At 46.0% G+C, this 23,480-nt stretch overlaps 1 protein-coding gene and 1 pseudogene across 2 annotated transcripts in view; both read left to right on the forward strand.

The window, feature by feature from the left end:
• Positions 1-321: 321 nt before the first annotated feature.
• The window catches only part of VWC2 (von Willebrand factor C domain containing 2), a 556,254-nt gene continuing 533,095 nt past the window's right edge, over positions 322-23,480 (forward strand). The window contains exons 1-2 of one of the 2 annotated variants that reach the window (XM_085606616.1): positions 322-1,201; positions 5,184-5,950. In XM_085606616.1, coding sequence (XP_085462742.1) covers positions 5,261-5,950 — 690 coding nt within the window. In that variant the 5' untranslated portion in view covers positions 322-1,201; positions 5,184-5,260. Of the gene's footprint in view, positions 1,202-2,627; positions 2,715-5,183; positions 5,951-23,480 lie in introns of those variants that run through there. The other variant, XM_085606617.1, reaches the window with a different exon arrangement.
• On the forward strand, positions 4,600-4,837 carry LOC146823064 (guanine nucleotide-binding protein G(I)/G(S)/G(O) subunit gamma-5 pseudogene; annotated as a pseudogene).

Consider the following 23,480-nt stretch of genomic DNA (forward strand, 5'->3'; position numbering starts at 1 on the left):
AAAAGGCGTTTTAAATATTTTACTCAGGACAAAGGCAAACCAGATATATTGGCTTTGCCAGAGTGGTAGGTTGCGTGATTTTTTGGTGCGAAATTTCCGCAACGACATTAGAGCGCTTTAAAAGAAGAGCTAGATTATTGTACAGGTTTTGCTAAGGGGAGAATAAGTGATTGCCCGGGCTCACGAGATGTTGGTCTGTGTAATGCGATCCCGGTTCTCTACTTCCAAAATCAGCAGCCCTGCTCGTTAGGCAGCGTGACAGTAGCAGCAGAACCAAGGGAGGAATACAGTCAATGCAGGGCAGGCATGAGGACAGATAACAAGAAAATCACAGTAAACGTGGGACATTGGAGCTGGGAGGCAGGCTGGCACGCAGTACAGGCTGTTCCATGATCTGCAGCTCCCCTTCTGGCCTCCACGGTCTAATTCATTCCTGTCTCGTCTTCTCGGAGTGCGCAGACTGATTGTCAGACGGCTGTTTAACTCTGCGCTTTCCCGGCTGCCGTAGCGCAGACATAGCGCCTCTATCCTCCGATTGCCTCTAGAATTCTGAAAAGCTGCAGCGAGGGAAATGCATATCGGGCAATTCTGCACATCAGCTCTCGTGGACAAGTAAACTACTTCCCCAACACGCAGCAAACTGGCGCTCAAACCCGCTCTGCTGATTCAGTGGCATTCTTCTCTATTTTGAAACTGGATTTCCCCTCCGTAATTTTTGGAATATTTACCACTTTTTAGGGTGCGTTTTTTTTACGGTGGAGGGAGGGGCCGGGGCAGCAGCTGCCGCACAGCAAGTCAGAGGTGGCTGTGCGTGTGTTCCTTGCCTTTCCTTCTTTCTGGCTGACCTGCCGCACTTTGCACATCGGATCCGCAAACCTCGTTATCACCCTGAAACCAAGGATCGGGGAGCTACAAGTCTGGAGCACGGCTCACAGGATCACAGGGGAGGACAGACCTGAGAGACAACACACACTGCTTCACGGGGCAGACTGCCATTGCGCTACCAATACACCTGGCACAGTGACGGAAGTCTCTTCAGGGGACCCACCAATATCGCGTTTCTGCCGGTTCCTGTTTCCAGTGTGTTTTTTAAAAGGAAAGACAATGGGAACCCCGTGGAAGCAGCGGCTGTCTGTAAAGCGTTGTCGAATTTGTGGTTTGCTTTAACATGGAAACAATCCGCCCTTTGACGTGCTTGGATGTAAGTTTCTGAGTGTTATCTCAATTTCTTTATAATAGGTACTTCCTGTGGGAATTAGTTGTCCGGTGAACACGTGAGGATGCGAGTGGATGAATCATTTTACAGCATACGTTATGAGGAGTAGTTGAGATGACGCACACTCCTGTAAGTTTTTTTTTTGTTTTTACATTTGATAGCTTCAGTGGATAATTACTATGTCTTGTAAGTACAATCGCTGGTGCTGTACAGTTAGAATGATTATGACGGCGCGCGTTCGGTGCTGCGTGTGAGAAATGGCCTGTCAGGGAGAATGTCACGCGACCACTAGCGACCCCCCTCCATTTCCGTTTATTTCACTAGTGCTCGTTATTTTCTGTTCACGTTTTCTGACGGACAAACACCGCCTCGGCTCACAGCAGCCCCTTCTGAGCCGAGGCTGCGCATCACGCTGACAGTGACAAGAGTTGTCATGCTTTTTTTCCACTCCACTAGACTGATTTGCAAAAGAGAAAACGTGAACAGGATGGGAAGTGGTTGGAGTGGGGGGTTGGCACAGCGTGAGGCGCCCAGACTCACGCGCGCCGTGCCTCGTTAGAGACACACAGATCCTGGCACAGCAAAGGACACAGACTACTCCTAGTCAGCGCACACTAATAGTCTTGTGCGTGTTTATTATTCCCAACCGCAATCGCAGTAAGCTCTTGCATTGGGACAGCTCGAAATTTCAATTTGGGACGAGTCTCACCTTTATTATTGTATATTTTTGCACCGACAGTTGGAAGTCTGCGCTGTAACATTATCGCTGCGTTGTCTTTGCCGTTTGTGGGATGGGATGTGGCTAGACTGCCGACTTTGGTGCTGGAAACCAGGGTTCGAGCCTCGGGGTCGCGTCCACATCCTGTGATTCTGGGCAAATCACTTAATCTCCCTGTGCCTGAATGTGTAATGTAAATACGGTGCTCATGTAAAGGCTCCAATACCTTCGGGCCGAGTTCGCGCTATAAAATATGCAAACAAAATTATAAAAATATTAGTGTACCTGACTGAATACCACGCTATTGATCATCTGCTTTTATTTGCATTTCACCTCGGCCGCGATGGAGACCTATGGTGATGGTAACAAACCACTTCCGGTGACGCCCATCCCACCTTCTCGCACGTGCTGCATGCTGTGAGACCCCCTTTCCATCCCACCCTGTCTGCAAGAGCAAGGACAAGGCTGATAACCTACGCTGTCAGAGAGCTTTAGGAAGGAAGCACGCGGGTGCCCCTGCTGGCCCCCGAGCATTGCTGCTTCACTCCTTGAGTTCCTGCAGCTCTCTCTGGCCCTGTGTGCAGAAGCAACATGCTGCGCCTGAAGGACAAAAACAACATCGGTGAAAGGCAAACAGAGGTTCTACAACTCGTGTGCTCTTCTAGATAACGCTAGTTTGACGCTAGCCTTTCCGCACGCAGGGCGACACAGAGGAAACAGCATCCCTGTGGTGCTCTCCTGGTAGACTGGATGGTAGCTGTCCACATGGGGCCACCGTAGGTAAGGAGGGCTTCTCATCCATCTGTTTATTGGCCTGTGCGTCAGGAGGGGAGGGATAAGGCCATCAAGGGTCTTATAACGGATCTCATTTTAAAGGCTCCTCACATCCACCACGGGTAGCAAGGCTATGTCATTGCCACGTGGCCTCTTGTTGGCCTCTCAAAGAGGTCCTGGGAGGATTTCCATTTGCAATATAGATTGTAAAACGAGATTTCTCTGCATCCATTCCTCCCCACTGAGGTCTCCTCTGAGTAGCAGCATGGGGCATGATTGGTGCATGGTGGGCAGTGGGGTAGCCGGGATGTCAGTGATCCTAAGGTAAGCCAGCAACATGCCTCCACCATACCCAGGTTAGGGGCTTAAATGTACCCACAATTCAGGGCCCCGTGTCACTGAACCTGCCACATTATTGACAGAAATGCTCTATGAGCACCAGTTACAGACATTTTTTAAGCACTGGGAAATTAAGTGATTTGCCCAGAATCACAGAATGATGAGCCAAGACTGGGAATCAAACCTGGTTCCTCAGTTCCAAAGTCATTGGCTTTAGCCATAATGCCAGGGTTTGTCATACCTTATCATACCTGTTCCCTGCTTCTCTCTAGGTACAAATGTAGTTTAAAAAAAACCCCCAAAAGCAGCTGCCTGTAAGACTCAACATGTCTCACCAAAGCTCCCCCTCACACACCACCCCATGGTCCTTCACACCCTTCCCCCAAAAAAGAGACAACCCTCCTCGACTCATTTCACCTCCCTACTGTTTATGTTATTTGATTCAATATCAACTACTTCTGTGTTGCTCATATGCCTGGTAAGATTTCTTGGCACTTGAGTAGGAGGCACCACACAACAGGAATCGAAGAAGAGTCAGGTCTTCAAGGCTTCCCAAAAGGAGAGCAAGGAAGGCGCAGAGTGGAGACTCAGGAAACAAATGACAAGGTGCTGGGACGCGAACTGAGAAGCCACATGACCCAAGCAAACTTTCTTAAATATAGGAACTGCCAGAAAATGAGCTGCGAAGATTGAAGCCGCCTGCCTAAGTGCAAGCATAAATGAGATTCTGATTCAAGGCCAGGGCATATCAGGAAATGGATGATACCCCAAAACAATTTCTGTTGTCATTGAGAAAGTGAATGACTTTCCTCGCTTGACAAAGAAGAAAAGAGCAACTGGGATAGCAGAAACCATGCAGTGTAAGGATAAAAGGAGAGAAAGCACACTCATGCCATGCAAGGCCCTTCCAACTCTGTCTAACCTTAACAATCCACAATACATTCTGTCTCCTGGTAATATCCCCATTGCCCTTATCAACCCTACAATCCAAAAATACATTATATCTCCTCAAGCCTCCCTCAGCTCAATTATGTCTTATTCTGAAAAGATAATCTGGTGGTCTGACCATCACTCACCTCCCACCACCAAAAACAAAGCCCACAACTTCCCACCATGGTTAGTAGAGAGAGTTGAAGAATGGAGCCAGAAATAGCAGCAGATCAGTCTGACTGGGCAGCTGTGCCTAATTTCTTGTTGAGCTTCGGTCAGGTCTTATGGACTGAGTGGGTGTGGAGGTGTAGGGGTCCATGCGGAGAGAGTCACTGACTGCATTTGGCTGGGGTTGCCTACTTTTCATGAAGAGAGGGAACTGTGAAAAGTGGTTGCTCACCACTATGACCTTGCAGCGGAGCACAAACTGTCCACCATGGTCACAGTAGTATACAAGAACCTTTACATTTTACTGCTTGCTCAAAATACCAGGTTTTACACAAAAGCCACATATTGAAATTATTTGCTTAAAACAGACACTGCCTCAAAAGGAATATCCTCTACTCTAGTTGCAGTTTCACCGCCGCTTGCCACCGAAGATTCCCGTTCCACTAGCGCAGAAATGTCGGGGGCCTCAAATGTTACCGCCATGAAAACGATGGTGCATCAGTTGCGACTGGAGGTCAGCCTAAATCGTGTGAAGGTGTCTCAAGCTGGGGCACCTTGAAGCAGTTCTGTCTTCAGGAGGCCCCACATGATCCCTTGCAGACTGGAGTCTCGCCTACTATAAATCCTTTCAGACCTCCAAAAGTTTGTTCATTTTTTTAACTCGTAGAAATACTTTCTTCTTTTAATCAGTGGTCTGTGTTTAATAATATTAATATCTGCCGACGTGTGCCGTCACAAATGGTGACTTTTCAAGGCGTGGCCAGGTTTGACTCCTGTGCAGAAACTCATCATTGAAATGATGTGCCAAGTTTATCTGCTAACTTGCGACTGTTGTCAAACCTTTCTAACATCTACCTCTCCCATGTCATTGAATTGTGTGGTGTTTGCAATACTGTTTCCTTCTTACACAAGGGACTGTTTTACACACTGGTATTGGAAAGCCACAACTCTCTAATTCAATTTAATAGTAGGACAGGTTCAAAGAAATTGACATACCTGACTTGTGCTCTGATGTGCGTTTCTGTTTTCTCTCTGCAGGGCTCCCGGATAGACCCAGTGACTCACTGTTGATGGAGATGCAGTTTCTTGCCCCTCATGGGATTCACTGCTAGGAAATGCCCAGCTCCACTGCTATGGCCATTGGAGCCCTGTCGGGCTCGTTGCTGGTGACCTGCTGTCTGATGGTGGCCCTCTGCAGCCCAGCCCTCCCAGTCCAGAAGCTGACACAAGACAAGGAGCCCAGGCCAAGCCAGGACAAGCGCGACCAGGCCCGCCGGGACAGTCAGAACCAGAATCAGGTTGGACTAGCCAGAATAAAGGAGGTGAGCCGTAATGAGACCAGCAGGGAGTTTAAAGACAATGGGTACCGGAGTGACGCCAGCAAAGAACCTTCTACCAAATCGAAACAGGCTTGGTATGGGCCAAGCAGCGAGCCAGCAGGCGCACACCCAGCCCAAGAGCAGGCGGATGGTTTTCAGACAGAGGATTTGGAGGAAGAGTCCATTTCAGAAACTGTTGCCACCCCGGAGTCGCCAGAGGAGTATGCCTACCCAGACTACAGAGGGAAAGGCTGCATAGATGAGAGTGGGTTTGTTTATGCCATTGGTGACACCTTCACCCCCGGCCCCTCAGCTTGCCCGTGTCGGTGCACGGAGGAGGGCCCTCTCTGCATACAACCAGAGTGCCCCAGACTGCACCCTCGCTGCATCCAGGTAGACACTAGTCAGTGCTGCCCTCAGTGCAAGGAGAAGAAGAATTACTGTGAGTTCAGGGGCAAAATCTACCAAACCCTAGAGGAGTTCACGGTAAGAATGCGGTATTTTTCTTGGCAATGATTGTCTCAGATTATTTTCCATATCTTAAATTGTGCTATCCGTTCTTTTTGTCCATGCAGTACAATAGTAGGAAACACACCTGAATTTTTTGTACATCAGTTTCTTATATAGATTGACAAATTAATTCACACATTTAAGTAACTCTAACAAACACCTGTGGATCTTAAATGCTCGACCATATGCCTCAACAAAAGGTATGCATAAGAATACGGCAAATTAAACTATAGAATTTGAACCTTTTTACTGAGGAGTAGAGAAAACTGATTTGTGTCGACCCCTGGATTGTGAAAATGGTATTAACGTTTGAGTAAAATCGAGTAGCCCCACTTCCTTTTCCATAAGCATGACATGTAGCTAAATACATTGTTTAAATTGTTGTCTGATGCAAAACATTAGGGAATGATTCAGGAATTTGATAATGGAAGGCGTACATTTTGTCCAAGATGGTCTAGGATTAACTCTGGTTTCCAAGGCTGAGCTTCCAAGATTGACTTTTAATATCCCTTCCATCAGATTACAGTGCTGGGAATTTCTTTTTGTTGAAAACTCCCTAGAAGTTACCAAGGGAAATGCATGTACTTTCTTCAGTATTTCTTAGGGAGGCCTTAAAGGGTTCACAAGTACGTGCACAAGTGAAAATGCATATTTAAAGTAGAGTTTCCTCCCAGTAGTGGAGGAACAACTCAATCAGGGGTCAGCCTATTTACCCGAAAGCCTGGTGGGCAAAACAACAAGAGAGTGGACACATCAGGGGCGGCCTTAGGCATGTGCAAGCTGTGCACCTGCACAGGGCCACCAAACCCCAGGGGCCACCACGAGGAATCAGATACAATACATATTCGTGGCGGCCCCTGGCAGGGATTTGGCGCATGAACGACTGAGGCTTGCTAAATCCAATGTGATGCACGCTGAATGGTTGTTCTTATACTCTTTTCCTTTCTGACCCAGTCTCGTCTTTGTGTGGGGTCGGCCTTGTTTCGGGCTCTTCTGGTAGGTCTTGTGCTTGTTTAGAACTTTTTTTCCAGGAGAATCGAGCTTGTTTTAATAGTCCAGATCTGGCACCTCCGGAGGCTGGCATGCGCGCGCATGCGCATTGCCCGCGAGTCCTGCAGCGAAGGGGTTACAGAAGCACCACGCATCACTGGCGGCAGGAGGGGTGGCAGCACCCGTGCCCGGCGTGCAGCGAGCAGCACCGAGACCGGCCGAGGCCATGCACCGGCGCGCCTAGAGACCCTGGGCAAGAAATGCCGCCTTCAGAGGATAGCATGCCAGTGTGCAACCTTTGGTGCCAGCTGCGAGGTGAGCAGCCCGAGGGTCAGGGCATGGGGAGGGGGAGTGAGGAGGTCAGCGTGTGCCACTGCAGAGTGAACCCGAGGGAAGGTGAGCCATTGGACGAGGGTGTGGGGAGCCCTGGGGAGGAGGGCAGATCAGGCGTAGGAATGTATCACAGCCCGTGGGGGTGAGGAGCCGGGGGCGTGGGGAAGGTTGGGTGAGGATGTTATTGTAGATGATGTGTGCTTTGGGTCTGGGTGGAGGTAAGCCATGTGAGGTGGCGAGCTGGAGGTATTCTGGTGGTCATGGGAAGGGAGGGCATGATGAATCGTGAGAGAGAGCCTCTCACGATTCATCTCTGAGAGGGCGCAGGTCGGAGAGGTGGTCACCGTGCGCCAGGGGTAGGGAGTGGTACAGATCGGCGCTGTATGTTGACGGAAGAGTGAGTCAGGAGTGCAGGGGCGGTGTTTACTTGTGGCTGAGGGGAGGCATGGTGACTTTTGGAGGTGTAACTTGGGAGGCACGGTCGTATTGGGTGGAAGAGGAGAGCAGGGTACGAGGTGTTAGACGTAATGTTAAGGATTCATTAAAATGATTACAATTACTTATCAACAATCATGAAAACAGAGCATGAAGCTGATACTTGTAATCTAAAGAGTGGATCTGCCTGCACAAATCTTTTAAAACATCGAGTGTTCCAATGTACTTGGCATTTGGTTATGTCTGTTTATATGGTGTTGAGGCAGACATGAAATGCAAGCACCTATGGATGGACGCCTGGAATAGGATGGCAGTGCCTACCCATGTTAACTCAATCTAATGCCCTTTTGCAGAGACCTTGGTAGGAGACTGGCTTCTTGATCATTTCTTTAATTACATTCCAGTGCTTGTCATGTGACTAGCAGAGAAAACTAGTTTAACTAGTCCTCAGTTTGCAATTGGTGAAGCAGCCTTCTCTGTCCATACTAGGGGCATAGTTACCATTGGTTCAGCAAGTACAGTGGTACTGAGACCCAAAACCCTCAGGGGCCCATTGAACCCTGATAATTGCTATATTTTACTTCCTGAGCAGCAGCCAAAGGGGCCATTTTCCTTGCTTATGCCACGGCCCATGGGGTCGTTGGTACGCTGTGCTAGTGATCCGTACGTCTGCTTGAAAGTTGTCTCCTGACTGGCTGTTCCTTGCACATTAATTTTGCTTCAGTGAACCTCTAGTGCCTTTTCATAGCCTTAGGACTCACTGTAATTAATCCTTGTTTAATAGGTGCTCTGAAAGCGAGCAGAACTGGTTGCTGGAATATGGCACTATACAAGAAACCTTAATTAAATATATTGTATTTTGTCTTTTGACAATGTGGTAAAGTGGACGAGTCTTTGGTTACCTGTAGGCTGTCTTCAGGATCAGTTAGTGACGTACTGAGACAGGTCTCTGTGTGCCATGATTTTACGGTAGCTTACTCTCTTCCTGCTAAGGTCACTTCCCAAATAGATCATGAACTATTCTCCAGGCTCTACTGTTCTCAGTGGACTGAAAAAACAGACCTTGTATGCAAAGTCACATGATCTACCCTATAGTTTTATAACACTCTTCAAATAAACCTTCCATATGTGGCTAGTCCTCATAATGTGTCATACATGTAGTGGGAAGGGTAATTACTATCAATCAGTCAGGGTTTGTAAAGCTCAGCTGCTTCACACATAAGGGTCTCGAGGCGGTGTGGGATTCATGCTGCTGGATCATGCTGCTTGTTGGTTGAACAGCGAGGTCTTGTGGTCCTTCCTGAACTGCTGGAGCGATGGTGAGGCTCTAAGGTGCAGGGAGAGGGTTTTCAGGTCTTCACTGCCATGTGGGAGAAGTAGCGGCCTCCACTGTTTTATCAGCGGCTGCATTGGGTGGCTGCTAGGGAGATGGTTCTGGAACATATTTTCCTGGTAGGTTGGTGGAAATTCACTCGTTCATTAAGGTATGCTGGTCCTTCATTGTGTAGTCCAGGGAAGACATGGCTTGGCAGTTTGGGCTGGACTGTTCCCATGAGGCACAGGGTCAAGGCTGATTTGTATATGGCCATGTCTGAACTGGGGTGGTGAGCAAAAAAACGATGGATTTAGGCCCAGATCTCTGTACTGGGGTGAATGTATGACATTGTTCTGCATTCTGTCCATCAACTGTTGTTTTTGCAAGAAAATAAAAATGACACATCAAAATCTTTCAGCAGCCGCCACTGCTGATTGTCTTCTTTTTTTCCCTACCCACTGCTAGCCTCGCCCGCTACATTGAAAGCAAAATGAAGAGAATTTGAGTACACAAATCTGGTTATTCGAAACGAAAGAGAAAGGTGGCTCAGCAGGCTTTCGTAGTGTCACAGGAAGGAGCAATCCTGAACTTTATCACCCAAGGGAAACCTAAAGATGGAGAATCCTCTGGCCAGAGTACTGCTGATGCACTCGGTAAAACAGGCGCTGACGACCATAAAGAAGAACAAAACAATGATGATATCCATGATCAGAATGATACTCTTGAGCAGACCAATGAAAATGAACAAGGTGACTCTGAAATTGATACAAGCATGCAGCAATTACCAACTCAGGATGAGGATTATTACAAAAGACCCTCAGACAGAGAAACTGAAACATCATTCATCGGTCCATCAACATCTGGCATTCTGAAGGAGGTTCAGAGTGTACAGACGGATGATGCTGGTATTGAAAAGGAAGCCAAAGAGCAAGACCATGTTACAGATCCGTGTTCTGAATATGGTTTATGTGATTGGAGGGATCCTGCTCTGTGGCCGAACTCTCTTACGGACGCGCAACGTGTTTTTCTTGTTGAAAGGGGTCCCTCCAGAGACCCAGATTCTAAAACAAAGTATCCAAGTGATGAGCACTCAAAAAGTAAACGTCGTTTTTCTGTTACCATGTTACTGGTCATCTAACGCCTTTTCTGGACGTTTTATTAAAAACACCTTCCTGAGCTCCGCCCCGCCTGGACCCCCTCTTCCGGGACCCCCTACCTGCGCTCCCTGCACAGGGCCACCATGAGCCTAGAGCCGCCCCTGGACACATACCCAAAAGCAGTTTCTCTGACATATACTGACAGAAGAAGACTTTGTTCAGAACTTTCCCAGGACTTCAAAATAAGCATGACACTTTGAGAAGACTAATCTTGGAATTCCCATGAGAGGCAGACCTTGCCTAGGACGCATTTATAGTAATTTAGGGGCATATTTGCAAGCCCCTTGCGCCACTTTTGCGTCACTTTTCCCATGTTAAAAGTGACGCAAGGTGGCGCAAGGGGCTTGTAAATATGCCCCTTAGTAGGTTGTTGGCTGTAGAATGTGTCATGACTTGGGCACTTGTTGGAACAGATGAAAGGGAAATATTTAGAGGCTTGGCCTGGTGGTACTTCAGTTACACTACATCATGGATATATGAAAATACTTGAGAACTAAATGAATACTGTTACAATTCAACGCATCGGGGATCCGGGCTTAGTATACATTGTATTCTTCTTCACAATCCAGTGGAATTGAAGCACATTCCAAGATACGTTTTACTTATTTATATATTTTGTAATGTACTGCGTTTCCTTTTGCAATAACTTTAGAGCCCTTAAAGTAGTCAATGTTTTTTAAGAAATGTCATGGTCAGTAGTAGGCTGTCGCATGGGCGAACTGGGCGCCAACCTTTACATGGGCTCATCAGGCTGCCTTCATTAAGGCTGTGCATGCAAGACTCTCCCTTGGTCCTTGGTCCAATGAATCAGCTTAAACTGCTACATTCATTTTTTATATAATCTGCAGATGTGCATGTTTTATGCACCCTCAACCATGTACCTCTCATCTCTTGTCCCCAGGCCACATTCCCCAAAGTCCCATTCTTCGCAAACAACTTTTCACTAGCCTGAAGCAGTTGACCAGAGGGTGATTTAAGTGAGGTGTGGGAGGAGCGGAGATGTTTGCGTTAAGAGGCCGGTGATTACTATGATATAATCATCCAGAGTCCTACCTGTGAATACAACGGTGTCTCATTTTATCCACTATCGTCAGTGATGGGGGCAAATTTGGATCCGCCCAGGGAGCTATCCCAGCAAAGGCCATCTCTGGTCATGGTTCTACAATGCCAGTGGTGTTCCGCTCACAACACCTAAAGTGTAGCCTGAGCAAATTTTCAATTTATTTCAAAATAGAGGCAAATGCTAGGCAATACATCAAAATGAAGGATTTTTCTTTCCCACTCCATGACACTCTTGATGATGGGCCAACACGATACTCAAACCAGTGTTGAGTGTGTGGGATCCTGTGAAACATAGCCTATCTCTGGTTGGCAGAATTAATACAGAATCCAGAAAACAGCAGAAGTAAAAATAAAAGCAAACTCCGCTTTAAGTAGGGTGCTGGTTGACAGTGCCATGTGGAAATAACTTAAGCTGTGCCTTGATTTAGTCAACAAATATTGCGTACTGTATGATCTTTGTTAAAATTTCAGGGTGCACAATGGTGTGCATGCTGAAAAACAAAGAGCGTGTTAATTGCTGTTGGGATATTACATTATTTAAAAATGATAGATTTTAATTTACTTAAAGGCTTGACTATTCTTCCAGAGTAACCAAGAGTTCAGGGCACCCCTATCCGTAACTCGTTAGGATAAAATCCCTAATCCTCAGGCAAATCATAAAAATATACAGCACTGTAGTTTACTAAAATTTAGGGCCTCATTTTGATGTCGGGTGGAAAGCCATTCGACAGTTCATCGGAGGCTTTCCACCCGACATCAGAGATTTCTGCCTGACCGCCGTATTACAATACTGGAGGTCGTAGGGAAACCTGTGGGGAATACCGCTCTTCTTCCGATGGACTCATGGAGCCTGTCAGGGCGGACATCAGAAATGTAATCCCCAAATTACAATGGAGTCATTCTCAGCTCTGCCGACGGGATTGCAATTTTGTTTTACGCCTGTCCTTTAATGGTGGCCCGCCCGCCATGAAAAGGCAAGCGAAAAGTGACTTTGGAGGCCTTTAGCAGGGCCCTCTTTCCCCCTGGTCCTTCTGTATGGGGTCTGCCCCCCTACACATCACTGCACCGTCTGGCAGGCACCTAGAGCAGGGATGTTTAAACTCTGCATTTTTTCAATTGCGGCTTGTTGTGTGAGCGGCAGCACAAGCCGCAATGGAAAAATACAGAATCTGACTGCTAACATAGCAGTCAGATTGTAATCTGGTAAGCGGGACCTCCGACTCCTTGTTGGGTGGTCCCGCATCCGCTATGATGCCAGTCGGACACGTGTCCGACCAGCATCGTAATCGGCCCCTTTGCGTTTAAATGCACCAAGTGCGATGCTTTCACTGATGATGACCTTTTCCTCGTTTTGTTGGACTATCACCACCTGAAAACTAACTAGGATTTTTAGCAAATATGACATGCACCCTTCTTCAATTCTCTCTCACCCCTTCCAGGTGAGGCTCCCTTAAATTAACTCCAGATGTAAAGAGCACCTTGTGACACAGAAAGAGGCAGTTTCACATATGTTAATGCAGGCATACTTCTTGTAGCCTGGTTGACCCAGGAAGACATGATATTTGTTGCAAGAGTATTTCATTATGAAAAAAAACCCTCGCAATATGTTGCACTGCTCATTCAACTGCAATATTCAACGGAGGACAAATAATATCGTTTTGAATAATGCGCACAGCAGCAACCTCAAAATAACAATTCTTGTATGCAAAAACAACTAAATCAGGCTCACTGTAATACTCCCTCTCTGTCTGTGCTTCTGCATTAATCTTGATGCCTGTGTCTTCAGCAATAAATCTAAATGTGTCCAATGTTATTACTTCATAATACCTTCATTTATTACCTGAGACCTAGAAGAATGTTAGAGCAACAACAAGTCATTTCTATGAATTGTGGTCAAATGAGCTGTCATATTACTAACTGTGATATACAGCTCCTTATTACACAGTGTCCTATATTAGTAACTGTGACATGGCGCTCCCTATTATACAGTTTTCTTTATAACAGGGAAGAACAGTGTTTTTTATTTTTACCTAGGTAAATGTCTATTTACCTCTGGGCGTGTTCTCAGTTGTTACCTGAATTATTGCTGCTGGCTCAACAGATCAAAATGCATGTTCAGTTCAAACTAGTTTAAAGCAGAACTCACACAGACTAGGATGACATAGCCTGAGAGCAGATGTGATGAAGGTCTACCTCTGTGGTTCAGCAGCTTGCCTTACGATTAGTGGTATTAACCACCAAGGTTAAATATATTGTGCGTGCGACAACCAAGTTCAAAGGTTGTTTAGAAATTTAGAAGTTCTGAGGTGCTCCTGGGGTGACGTATCGGTCAGTGTACATCGCAATGTACAGTAGGAAATGGCACATTCAAACTTGAGTGTGTCCCCCTGGGCACACTAGAGAGGAAAACGTTTCAATTGTTCATATGTCTGGCAATTTTATTCATTGCTTGTTTCAACATATAAAGTTTTCAACAATGTCAATTCATTATTGTCTTCAGAGTATATACGTCATCTTGTTACACAGATGTTTGTTTATAGTCCAATGCATTTTCGGGTAATGCATTGGACTATAAACAAACATCTGTGTAACAAGATGACGTATATACTCTGAAGACAATAATGAATTGACATTGTTGAAAACTTTATATGTTGAAACAAGCAATGAATAAAATTGCCAGACATATGAACAATTGAAACGTTTTCCTCTCTAGTGTGCCCAGGGGGACACACTCAAGTTTGAATGTGCCATTTCCTACTATTAACCACCAAGGTAACAGACCCTTAAACAACAAGGACTGGCAAAGCTAAAAAGATGTTTTTTTTTCTTGAAAGTGTATGGTGATTTTTGGGCGATTTTGCTTGAATTGCCTTTGTTGTCATGTAAAGAAAATCTCATAATGGAGCAATATGCTGACTACAGTAATATGGAATCTAGGAGTGGTACCTCTTTGCTGAACAGACTGCATTAGCAGAGATAAGCTCTACATTAAAAAAGAGTACTATGAAAAAGAGTGAGAAGATAACGTTTGTGTTATAAATGATTGACATAATTGGCATTATCAGAAATGTATTGCAGAATAGATTTTTGACAAAGGGTCAGTATTTTCTTTGCATCTTGTGAAGGAAAATGATGTATCCAACAACCTGAGACCACATTACCAAAGTAAACCAACTGAACTGGCAAGAGGAATTTATGAATAGCACTGTATCTTTATGAAAGGTCAAGAAACATAGTCACTACTCCCTTCTTAAATAAAAAAGACTATAAATCAACAAATAAAAAGTTGTGTGTCAGCAAAGTAAACATATCAAAGAACACATTCAATCAATTACAAGCTACACGTCATGTCACATATGACAGCTGACAGAAAGACTACATGATACCAGATTACCAAACCGCAATGGCATGGAAATAGGACAATGTAAACTTCCACAAAATGCCACAGCCTTGAAGGAGAGCTGTAAGAAATTGGGTTAATAGTTGAGGAGGTGAGTATTCACCTGAAATAAAAACCACTATTTGTTAGACCTGGCACCTTGGCGTGAGTCTCCCTTCCACTTTTTGTCGCTGTGCCTCATGTGTTTTGCTGGTGTTAGCTGCTCAGAGCACTGTGCCACTGCCAACCAGTGCCACAGTGCAAGTGCTCCCTATTTAAAATGTATATGTTGGTTGGATTCCATGATTGGCTTATTTGGTTTACTGTCAGACCCCAGTAAAGTGCACCAGGAGTGCCCAGGGCTTGTAAATACAAATGCTGCTGGTGGGCTTGCAGCACTGGTTGTGCCATCCCCAGAACCGGCCTAGTAAAATGTGTCTAAGGTCTGCCATTGCAGAACCTGCGTGCAGTCTGGTACTGTCCTACTGACTGGGCAAGTGCACCCACTTGCCAGTCCCTAAACCTTCCCTTAACTTCATATTAGTCACCCCTATGGTAGGCCTAAGGGCAGGGTGCATTGTAAGCATAAGGTAGGACAAGCCCTGATGTGTGTGGCATGTCCTAATAGTGAATTACAGCCATTTTCGTTTTTCACTATTGCAAGGCTACCTGTTCCCATAGGCCAGAATGGGCTGTTAGAATTGTTACATCCTATGATCCTAACAGACCCAGGGAACATGGTAGAAAATCGAGTTTAGTATGCCTGAACTCAGAATAATAAAATACATCTTTTAGTAACGTTTATTTTAATATTCTGTGTTGGTAAATACCACTTTTAGAAAGTTGGTATTTGCTTGCCTAACCATTTCAGCCCGCCTCTGCTATGATGTGTATCTGCCTGTCTGGTTTGTGTGAGTGACAGGGCTGGGTAAACCCAGAGGGGCAGGGCGAGGTAGCCTGGTGGTGAATAGAGAGATTGACATCCAGATGGGTGGGAGGAGTGCCCCTGGACTCTGAATAGGGCTGTGCTCGGCCACCACAATGCTGGCTCCATCTCCTGTGGAGCGGCTGATGTCTCTGCCCTGCACCCTGAATAGAAAGTCAGAGTCATGTCAACAAAGTGCTCAGGAACTGGTTTGGACTGGGCAAAGGCCCCTCTACCCCAGAGGAACAAAGGAATTAGGGGTATACGTATTGGGACCCTGCTCCCAAGAAATTAGATCCTGCTTGACAAGAAGAACCTCTGCCTGAGGAGAAGGAACCGGGAAAGCTGTAAGGAGGAGTACTGTCCCTGACCTGGGGGATTGGCCTGCAGTGGTTGCCTTGCTGCTGAAAGGAGAGGAGAAAGAATACAAAGACTTTATTTCAACTTGTGCTTCAAAAGATCTCCAAGGGCTTGGAATAGAGCTTGCCTCCTGCTGAAGTCTCAGGAACAACAGACTTCACCCCCCAGCTCCCCAGAGTTCTTTGGAAGTGCCTGCTGCTGTTGTTGGGCCTTCTGAGGGACTGCGTGTCGCAAGGAGCTGGAAGCGCGACTCAAGAAGGAGAAGCGTGCCGCCGTCGGAACTGCTGTCGTTGCATCACGTAAAGGGTGTCGTCGCTGCAGCATCGCATCGAGCGGAAGCGTCTTGCATCATCCAAGAAGTGTCTCGCAACGCCGAAGAAGCGTGTCGCCATCGCAGCCATCGTAGGTGACGCATCGCACCGCATCAAGAGAAGAGTCTCGCATCGAGGAAGAAGCGTGTCGCCATCGCAGCCATCGTAGCTGTCGCATTGCACCGCATCAAGAAAAGCGCCTCACATCCACGGAGAAGCGTGCCGCCGTTGGAGCTGCTGTCATCGCGTAAAGGGGTGTCACCGCTGCAACATCGCATCGAGCGGAAGCGTCTCGCAAACGTCGGAGAAGAGTGCCGCTGCCAAGGCTGCTGTCGTCGCATTGCGTAAAGGGTGACGCCGCTGTAGCTGATGCATCGAGTCTTCTCTTAACATCGGAGAAGCGTAACGCATCTGGAAGATCTTCACGTCTTTATTTCTTTGCACCAAAAACTTAATCGCATCAGCATTGTTGCAACACTTTCGTTGCCCTGAGTGTCGCATCTAAGGTACATTGACTTAAAGTCGCATTTAATAACTTAAGAGAACTAAGCAAAATTTCTACCATCTAAAGTAACAGTATTGTGTATTTTTGTCGTTTAATAGTCTTGTGGTAACTCTATATAAAGAGTCCTTATCTTTAATATAAAACCTGTGTGGTGTCCATTTGTAGTGTTGTCACTTGGTTACTGTATGTGTTCACAAATGCTTAACCTATAACGCTCTGAGATAAGCCTTGTCTGCTCGCGCCAAGCTACCTAGAGGGTGAGCAGGGGTTATTTTAGGAGTGTAACCCCTTACCCTGACTAGAGGAAAGGTTCCCTGCTTGTCCCAGGTACCTACCTGTGCCAACCAGAGAACCCGGATTCTAACACTATTCTATCAGAGGGAACCCTGAAATTCACTTAATTAACCTGGTTCAACCCCCTGTTATGTATACAGACAGACTTAATGTACAGGTAATGTTTTGAAATATTTATGCAGCACTCAAACATCAATAAAGTGAAAACACAACATGAAAAATCCCAAAACATTTTTGGGAAAATAGAGTACATTTCAGTAAACAAAATGACACCAAAATGACAAAAATCTTTTAAGTAGAACCAGATCTATGATAATTCCCAAAATCATTTAGCACTAACTGCAGTCATCTGGTTGTGCCTAGTTGGGACAAAGGTAAGCTTTAAGGCCAACTAAGATGGAGGGTGAGTCAGATACAAGGAGAAGGAGTCTTCCAGTGGGAAGTACCTTCACACTTACAAACCTTTATAAACAAAACGTATTCAGCAGGGCAAGGCAGCAGATTGTGGCTGACGCTGGGCTCACTGACAGCAGCAGCGAGCTGAAGTCCGAGGTCTCATTGAAGTCATTGACAAAGGTGGGAATGCTCAGAGTAGGAAAAGTTCCGGTTTTGCACCAAAACAGCCTTCTACCCCGATCGATTGCAGGCCGCAACATGGTCCTCGGAACTTCAAACTTCAAAACATTACTGCAGCTTATATTTCCTCAGTGTGGAAAGTCTGCAGCCTGTAGATGGACAGGATATGACATTGTCAAATGATGGTCGATGCTAGTCCCACTAGAGTAGATTTGCTGCTGCAGAGAAGAACATAGTGGTAACTGTGTTGAACTTAATCACAGCGGTGATGCTCCCTCTGTGGATCGGCTTGGCAGGTTTGTCCCAGTCTCCAAAGCCAGTTCTCAGGGCACACATTTGGCAAAAAGTTTCTAAGTTCCAGGTTTTAGTGTCATGGATGTCATTTAGGGGTCACCAGGGGTTACAGCTGTGACCCCTGGCTTGACATTTGCTATCCCTGGCACTGCCTTTGTGACTCCTGGCCTCAGCGGTGGCAATGTCAGTGCCAGGAACACAGGGGCAGCTGAGGCTCCACTTTCTTTATTTTCTATCAATGTTATATTACACTAATAGTGAATAAATGAAATATATTATTCACTAATAGTATAATAAAAATGCAGTAACATAAGTTGGAATATGCCCTTCCATGGCAGCTGAGGTAAGTAAAAAATGCTTTTAAATGTATATTCTGTGTGTGCTTGCATGAGAGAGTGTGTTTATGTGTGAGAGAGTGTATATGTGTGAATTTGTGTGCATGTATAAGTATGTCTGTGCGAGTGAAAGTGAAGGTCAAAGGGCATGTGATGTCACTTCTGCTATCCCTGGCATTTCGGTGAATTGAAGTCTGCATTTAGTGTTAGGCACGGAGTACACTCTGACACCAGACAAGGGGTTAAAACTTTGGGGACGGCATTTGGTGGTCCGTGTTGCTGCAACAGATCGGACAAGGTCAGGCACAGTGGAGACTGCTAGTAGAAAAGGCAGGAAAATACCCCTAGGAGCCTGTTGTACCTCAAAGAGCAAGTCAGTCAACTTACCCTTAAGGTCACTCCTGGGGTTTTGTATATAAAGAGAACAGGGCCAGTTGTCTTCAGGTCTTCATGCAGTAGGGTGGGACTTCTCCTGAATCTACCTTAGATCCAGACGTGTTTTAAGGAGGGTACTGGGGATGTTATACTTATAGTCAGTGCCAGTCTGTGGGTGGGAGAAACTCTTGGCCTCACCATCACCAGTGACGTGAAAGTTCCCTGGGTTGTTCCCTCCTACCTTTGCAGCACTTACTGTATGTTTTGCTACAGACAACACACTGTTCCCTTCTCTGCCCAAAACAAATGTCTTTCCCTGTGTAGAGCATTTTTGGCTCACCCTAGAGGTGTGGCCACGGAAATGAGCAAACCCTCTCTTCTGTGGTCATTACATGGCAGTTCTGAAGGGAGCCCCTCTCCCACTTGATGTGAAGCCTGACTAGTTAGAAGTACAAAAGAAGGTGGCAAACCTAGGTGTTAGCTACATCTGCCTGTGACAGGGTAGGCTTCTTTGAAGTTAAATTCCCAGGCACAGCCCACATGGTCAGTCTTCCAGAGAAACAGAACTCTTCCCCACACCCAAGGCCTTTGTCTCAGCTCTGGGAGAAATATCCAACCTCATCGAAGAGGCTAGTCAGCTCCCAGGATTACAGTTATGCTGATGGGCTTCTAGAAACTTTTTTAATTAGAAGAATGAATTATGTAGCTTTTTCTTAGGTGAGATATCTATATTGAATGTAATATTTAGTCTGTATCCCAATGCTTTCCTATAAAAACAGTAAACTCTGCTACAATGAAAATTTTCACTGTGAGGACACACAAAAGATGGTTGTTTCCAACAGCAGCTCATCCTTGCAATGACAAAATTAGAAAAAAGCACATGAAAGCTAACGGCAGAAGAGAAAGACTCAAAGTAGCATACATTCATGGTCCTCCACAGACCCCTGCCCTCACCACATATGCAACCTGGGAAGAATTCCGATCAGCACCCACCTTACCACCATCTTCAACTCCTCCATCCTTAGTGGAACCTTCCTGGAGAGCTAGAAGCATGCAGAAGTCACGGCTCTCCTGAAGAAACCCTCAGCCAACCCAAAAGAACTCAGCAACTACAGACCCCTCTCGCTCCTTTCTTTCCAAACTAAAGTTCTGAAAAAAAAGGCAATTCTCCACCCATTAAGAACAGCACCCCCTCCTGGACTCCACCCAGTCAAGGTTCCACAGAAACCACAGAATGGAAACCACCCTCCTGGCAGCAACAGACAGCATCTGGTTCATTATGGACAGAGGGAAACCACTACAATCATCCTGCTTGACATCTCAGCGGCTTTCAATACCCTTTCCAATGGCACCCTCATCTCCACACTACAGGACTTAGGAATTCAAGCTCTTGTCTTGAGATGGATTGTCTCCTTCCACTCAAAGAGAACTCAAAGAGTCAGATCCTTCCCTTCCACCTCCGAACACAAGAAAATCATCTGCGTAGTCCCCATAGGACTCCTCCCTAAACCCAACCCTGTTCAATGTGTACCTGGCCATGCGATCGTATTATGAGAACCCATGGCATCCACATTGTCTCCTACGCTGATGACACTCAACTCCTCCACTTCTTTGTAGAAATGAACAATATCACCAGTACCATCTTCACCTCCTGCATGTCCAACATGACCAAGTGGATGAGAGAGAACTGCCTTAATCTCAACACAGACAAAATGGAGATCCTGATCTTTGTTAACATGATCTCTTCTTGGGACTCCTCCTGGTGGCCACATGAACTAGGTCCCATAACCCACCCCCACCCCTTAAACCTCTCCGAAAACCTTGCATCATCCCGATGACAAACTCAAAATGAATAAACAGATTGACGGTGTGGCCACAATCTGCTGTCTCATCCTCAGAATGTGCCGCAAGATTTTCAAAAGGCTCCCCACGCATACAAGATGCACGATTACCCAGGCCCTCATAACAAGTGGACTCGACTATGGCATCACACTTTACATTGGCATCTCCACCCAGCTCATTCAAATGCTCCAGACCATCCAACACACCACCGCCAGACTCATCCTAACCATCCACAGAAACACTCACATCTCTACCTATCACACAGAAGCACACTGGCTACCCATCCAGAAACATTGCCAATTCAAGCAGCTCATTCATACCTACAAAGCCCTCTAAAACATCAGACCAGCAAACCACAATGACCAACTTCCACTCTACCGACCCTCCAGACAGCTGTGCTCTACCTTTCCCACCCTCGCTTGGGCCCCCGCATCTGCAGAAGCCAGTCAGGAGGGCACGCCTTCTCCTTCATCACCGACAAGAACTGGAATGAACTTTCTCAACATATAACAGGACAGCACCTTCACTTATCCTCTGTATGAAACTGAAGGCCTGGCTGTTCAACTAGGAGCAATAACATGCCTACATTCCTGCTCCAGTGCCTGAATGCCCTCACGGGTGATAAGCTGCAGCATACAAATCACCATAACATAACATTATTCTTATTGTATTATAAAGGGGAAATTTGGGGATTTGATGACATGGGGTCTTCCAGACATCTGCAATCTGTACCTAGACCCCAAAAAGTCTGCCAATGGAACTGTTTCACAACAGGTCCATGAAGAGGCAGCTATCACCAGGTAGCTGTGGACTAATTTACAAATTGAAAGGTAAAAAAGTTTTAAAAAAAAGACTTCTGTACTCATATCTTTAGAGCAACTTTGATAATTATTAGAACATTTCACGAGGACTAACATTTATAATCCACTTGATGGAACTCTCAACATGCAGACATTTCCACACATGGGAACGTAGCACAAAAGTTCATTAGGACATGCCGTTTTGTTTTGGTTCTCCACGTTAAAAATGCTTTTTGTTTGTAGATATGCATGTTTCCCTACATTATGATTGAATGTAGTGATGTTCCCTCCATTCACATCATGGAATATACATGTTTCCAGGGTTGTATCCAATCAGCAAATTGTTGTGAACATTCATGACTACTGAATGTGTGGATTGTCATCACCATTTACAGGTGGACCCACACAGGAGTGCCAGATCATCTGCAGGCAAGAGTGACTCATCCTTGGGGTGTAGAGGCCACGTCTCTGCACCTTTTGGACATAAAGAGTGTCTGTCAAGCTGAGCAAAGGTCAACCTGACAGACACCCTTAGTTTTCAGGCCAGGCAGCCAGGAGCTAGACATGCGCTAAATGTGCAGGCTCCTGACTGCCGGAGCTGAACTTTGCTGGGCTGAGGGTGTCACACCTCCTGTAGGTGTGAACTCCTCAGCGTAGCAACGGTCCTCGAGGCCCTCCCCCTCATAAGGAGGGAGAGCATCAGTGATAGCCTCGTACCTGGGTGCTTCAGTTTTAAGCCCTGAAGTGCCCTGAGGTGAGTGTCTATCACTGACCCCTCATCATACAGTGGGTGGGGTCAGCAGTCTCTCTGAACCCATCCTACTCTGTGACGAGGTCAGGACTGTGCCTCCTCTCAGCCAATGAGGGGAGGCAGCAGTCTCAACCCTCCTGGCACCTCCGAGGCTTCACTCACCTACAGCTGCAGCAGGTAGTGGGCCAAATCAAATTCTCACATGATTTTGCTCACATATAGGCAACCTCCGTAGACAAAATGTTCACTTTATGTGGGAAAAAATATATTTTTGTACACAAGCATCACGACTGACCTACCAGCCCATGGACCATCTGCATTTGTGAATACAGAAAGTCCACTTGAATGGGGAATTTCTGCATTCACAAAATAAATCGTATTTAAGTTTGTGAGAATTCTTTGTTACAGTGGCAGAAGGTAATCTATGAAAGTGTTGTGGTTTAATACTTGCCTCGTGTTCCAATGAGCAAGCTAAGTGAGCATCACTTCATCTAGGAGGATGTGGAGAGCTTCTGAAGAAATTGCTTTTTTAATGAAATAGTGAAAGTGAAATAGGGGGCATTTAAACCACACTTTTAACAAAAACATGCTAAAAGCTAAAGGCCACCCCGAAGCATTCCAGTACCTCGTTAGAGAGCCAATAAAGTTCAGCACTTGCCACAATTGTGTGTAATTTTTCCAAATTTCTACCAGGGCTTAACACATATATGTTAAGATTTACCCGCAATGTGCCATTGCCATTAATATGTCATGGGTGCCATGCAAAAGAGATGTATGCCCCTCCCATGCTAAGACTTATGGACAATATGCCAGTAGCAATGTCATTTTGCCATTGATGACGCCTTATACCATGGGCGGTCCATACATAAAAAAATTACCTTCAGTACGTATGGCCAGAATATTCTCATGGTTTGCCCTTCAAGCCTTACGAGGAACCATGATTACCTTCCTTAAGCCCAGTATTACCTCTATTATACCAGCATTTTGTGATGGGCTCCCCAAATATTATGATTTGCCTCCAGTATACTCAAACCTACTTTATGTTTGGGCTCTCCCCAGGGTCAGATAGGGACAACGTATAGGCCATGATGCCAAAATAAATGTGGCCCCTGTAAGTGAGGTTGAAAGCTAAACAAGTCACCCATATTTGCTTTATGTGGCACTTTTGGACTTGTGAAGACACAGTGAGTGTTTTGCAAGACATGTAAGACTTCATGGATTTGAACTCACTGCAAGCAAAGTTTGTTTTAATAACAGGGAGATCAATAGAAAAACCAGCAAAGAACATCTGAAAACAGGCCCACAGATAGTCAAAAAACATGCCCACACAATTGTGAGGCCAGCCCTTTGGGCACTGTCCTATGTCCCTATAGGCCAGTCCGACTCCATTTTTTTATATATACCAGTAATTAGCTCCAGTATGCCTGGGTCTTCATTTTGGCATAGGTGCCCTCGATTCTAGGCCAC

The sequence above is a fragment of the Triturus cristatus genome, chromosome 5_2 (genome assembly GCF_964204655.1).
Source record: "Triturus cristatus chromosome 5_2, aTriCri1.1, whole genome shotgun sequence".
In the NCBI taxonomy this organism is placed as follows: domain Eukaryota; kingdom Metazoa; phylum Chordata; class Amphibia; order Caudata; family Salamandridae; genus Triturus; species Triturus cristatus.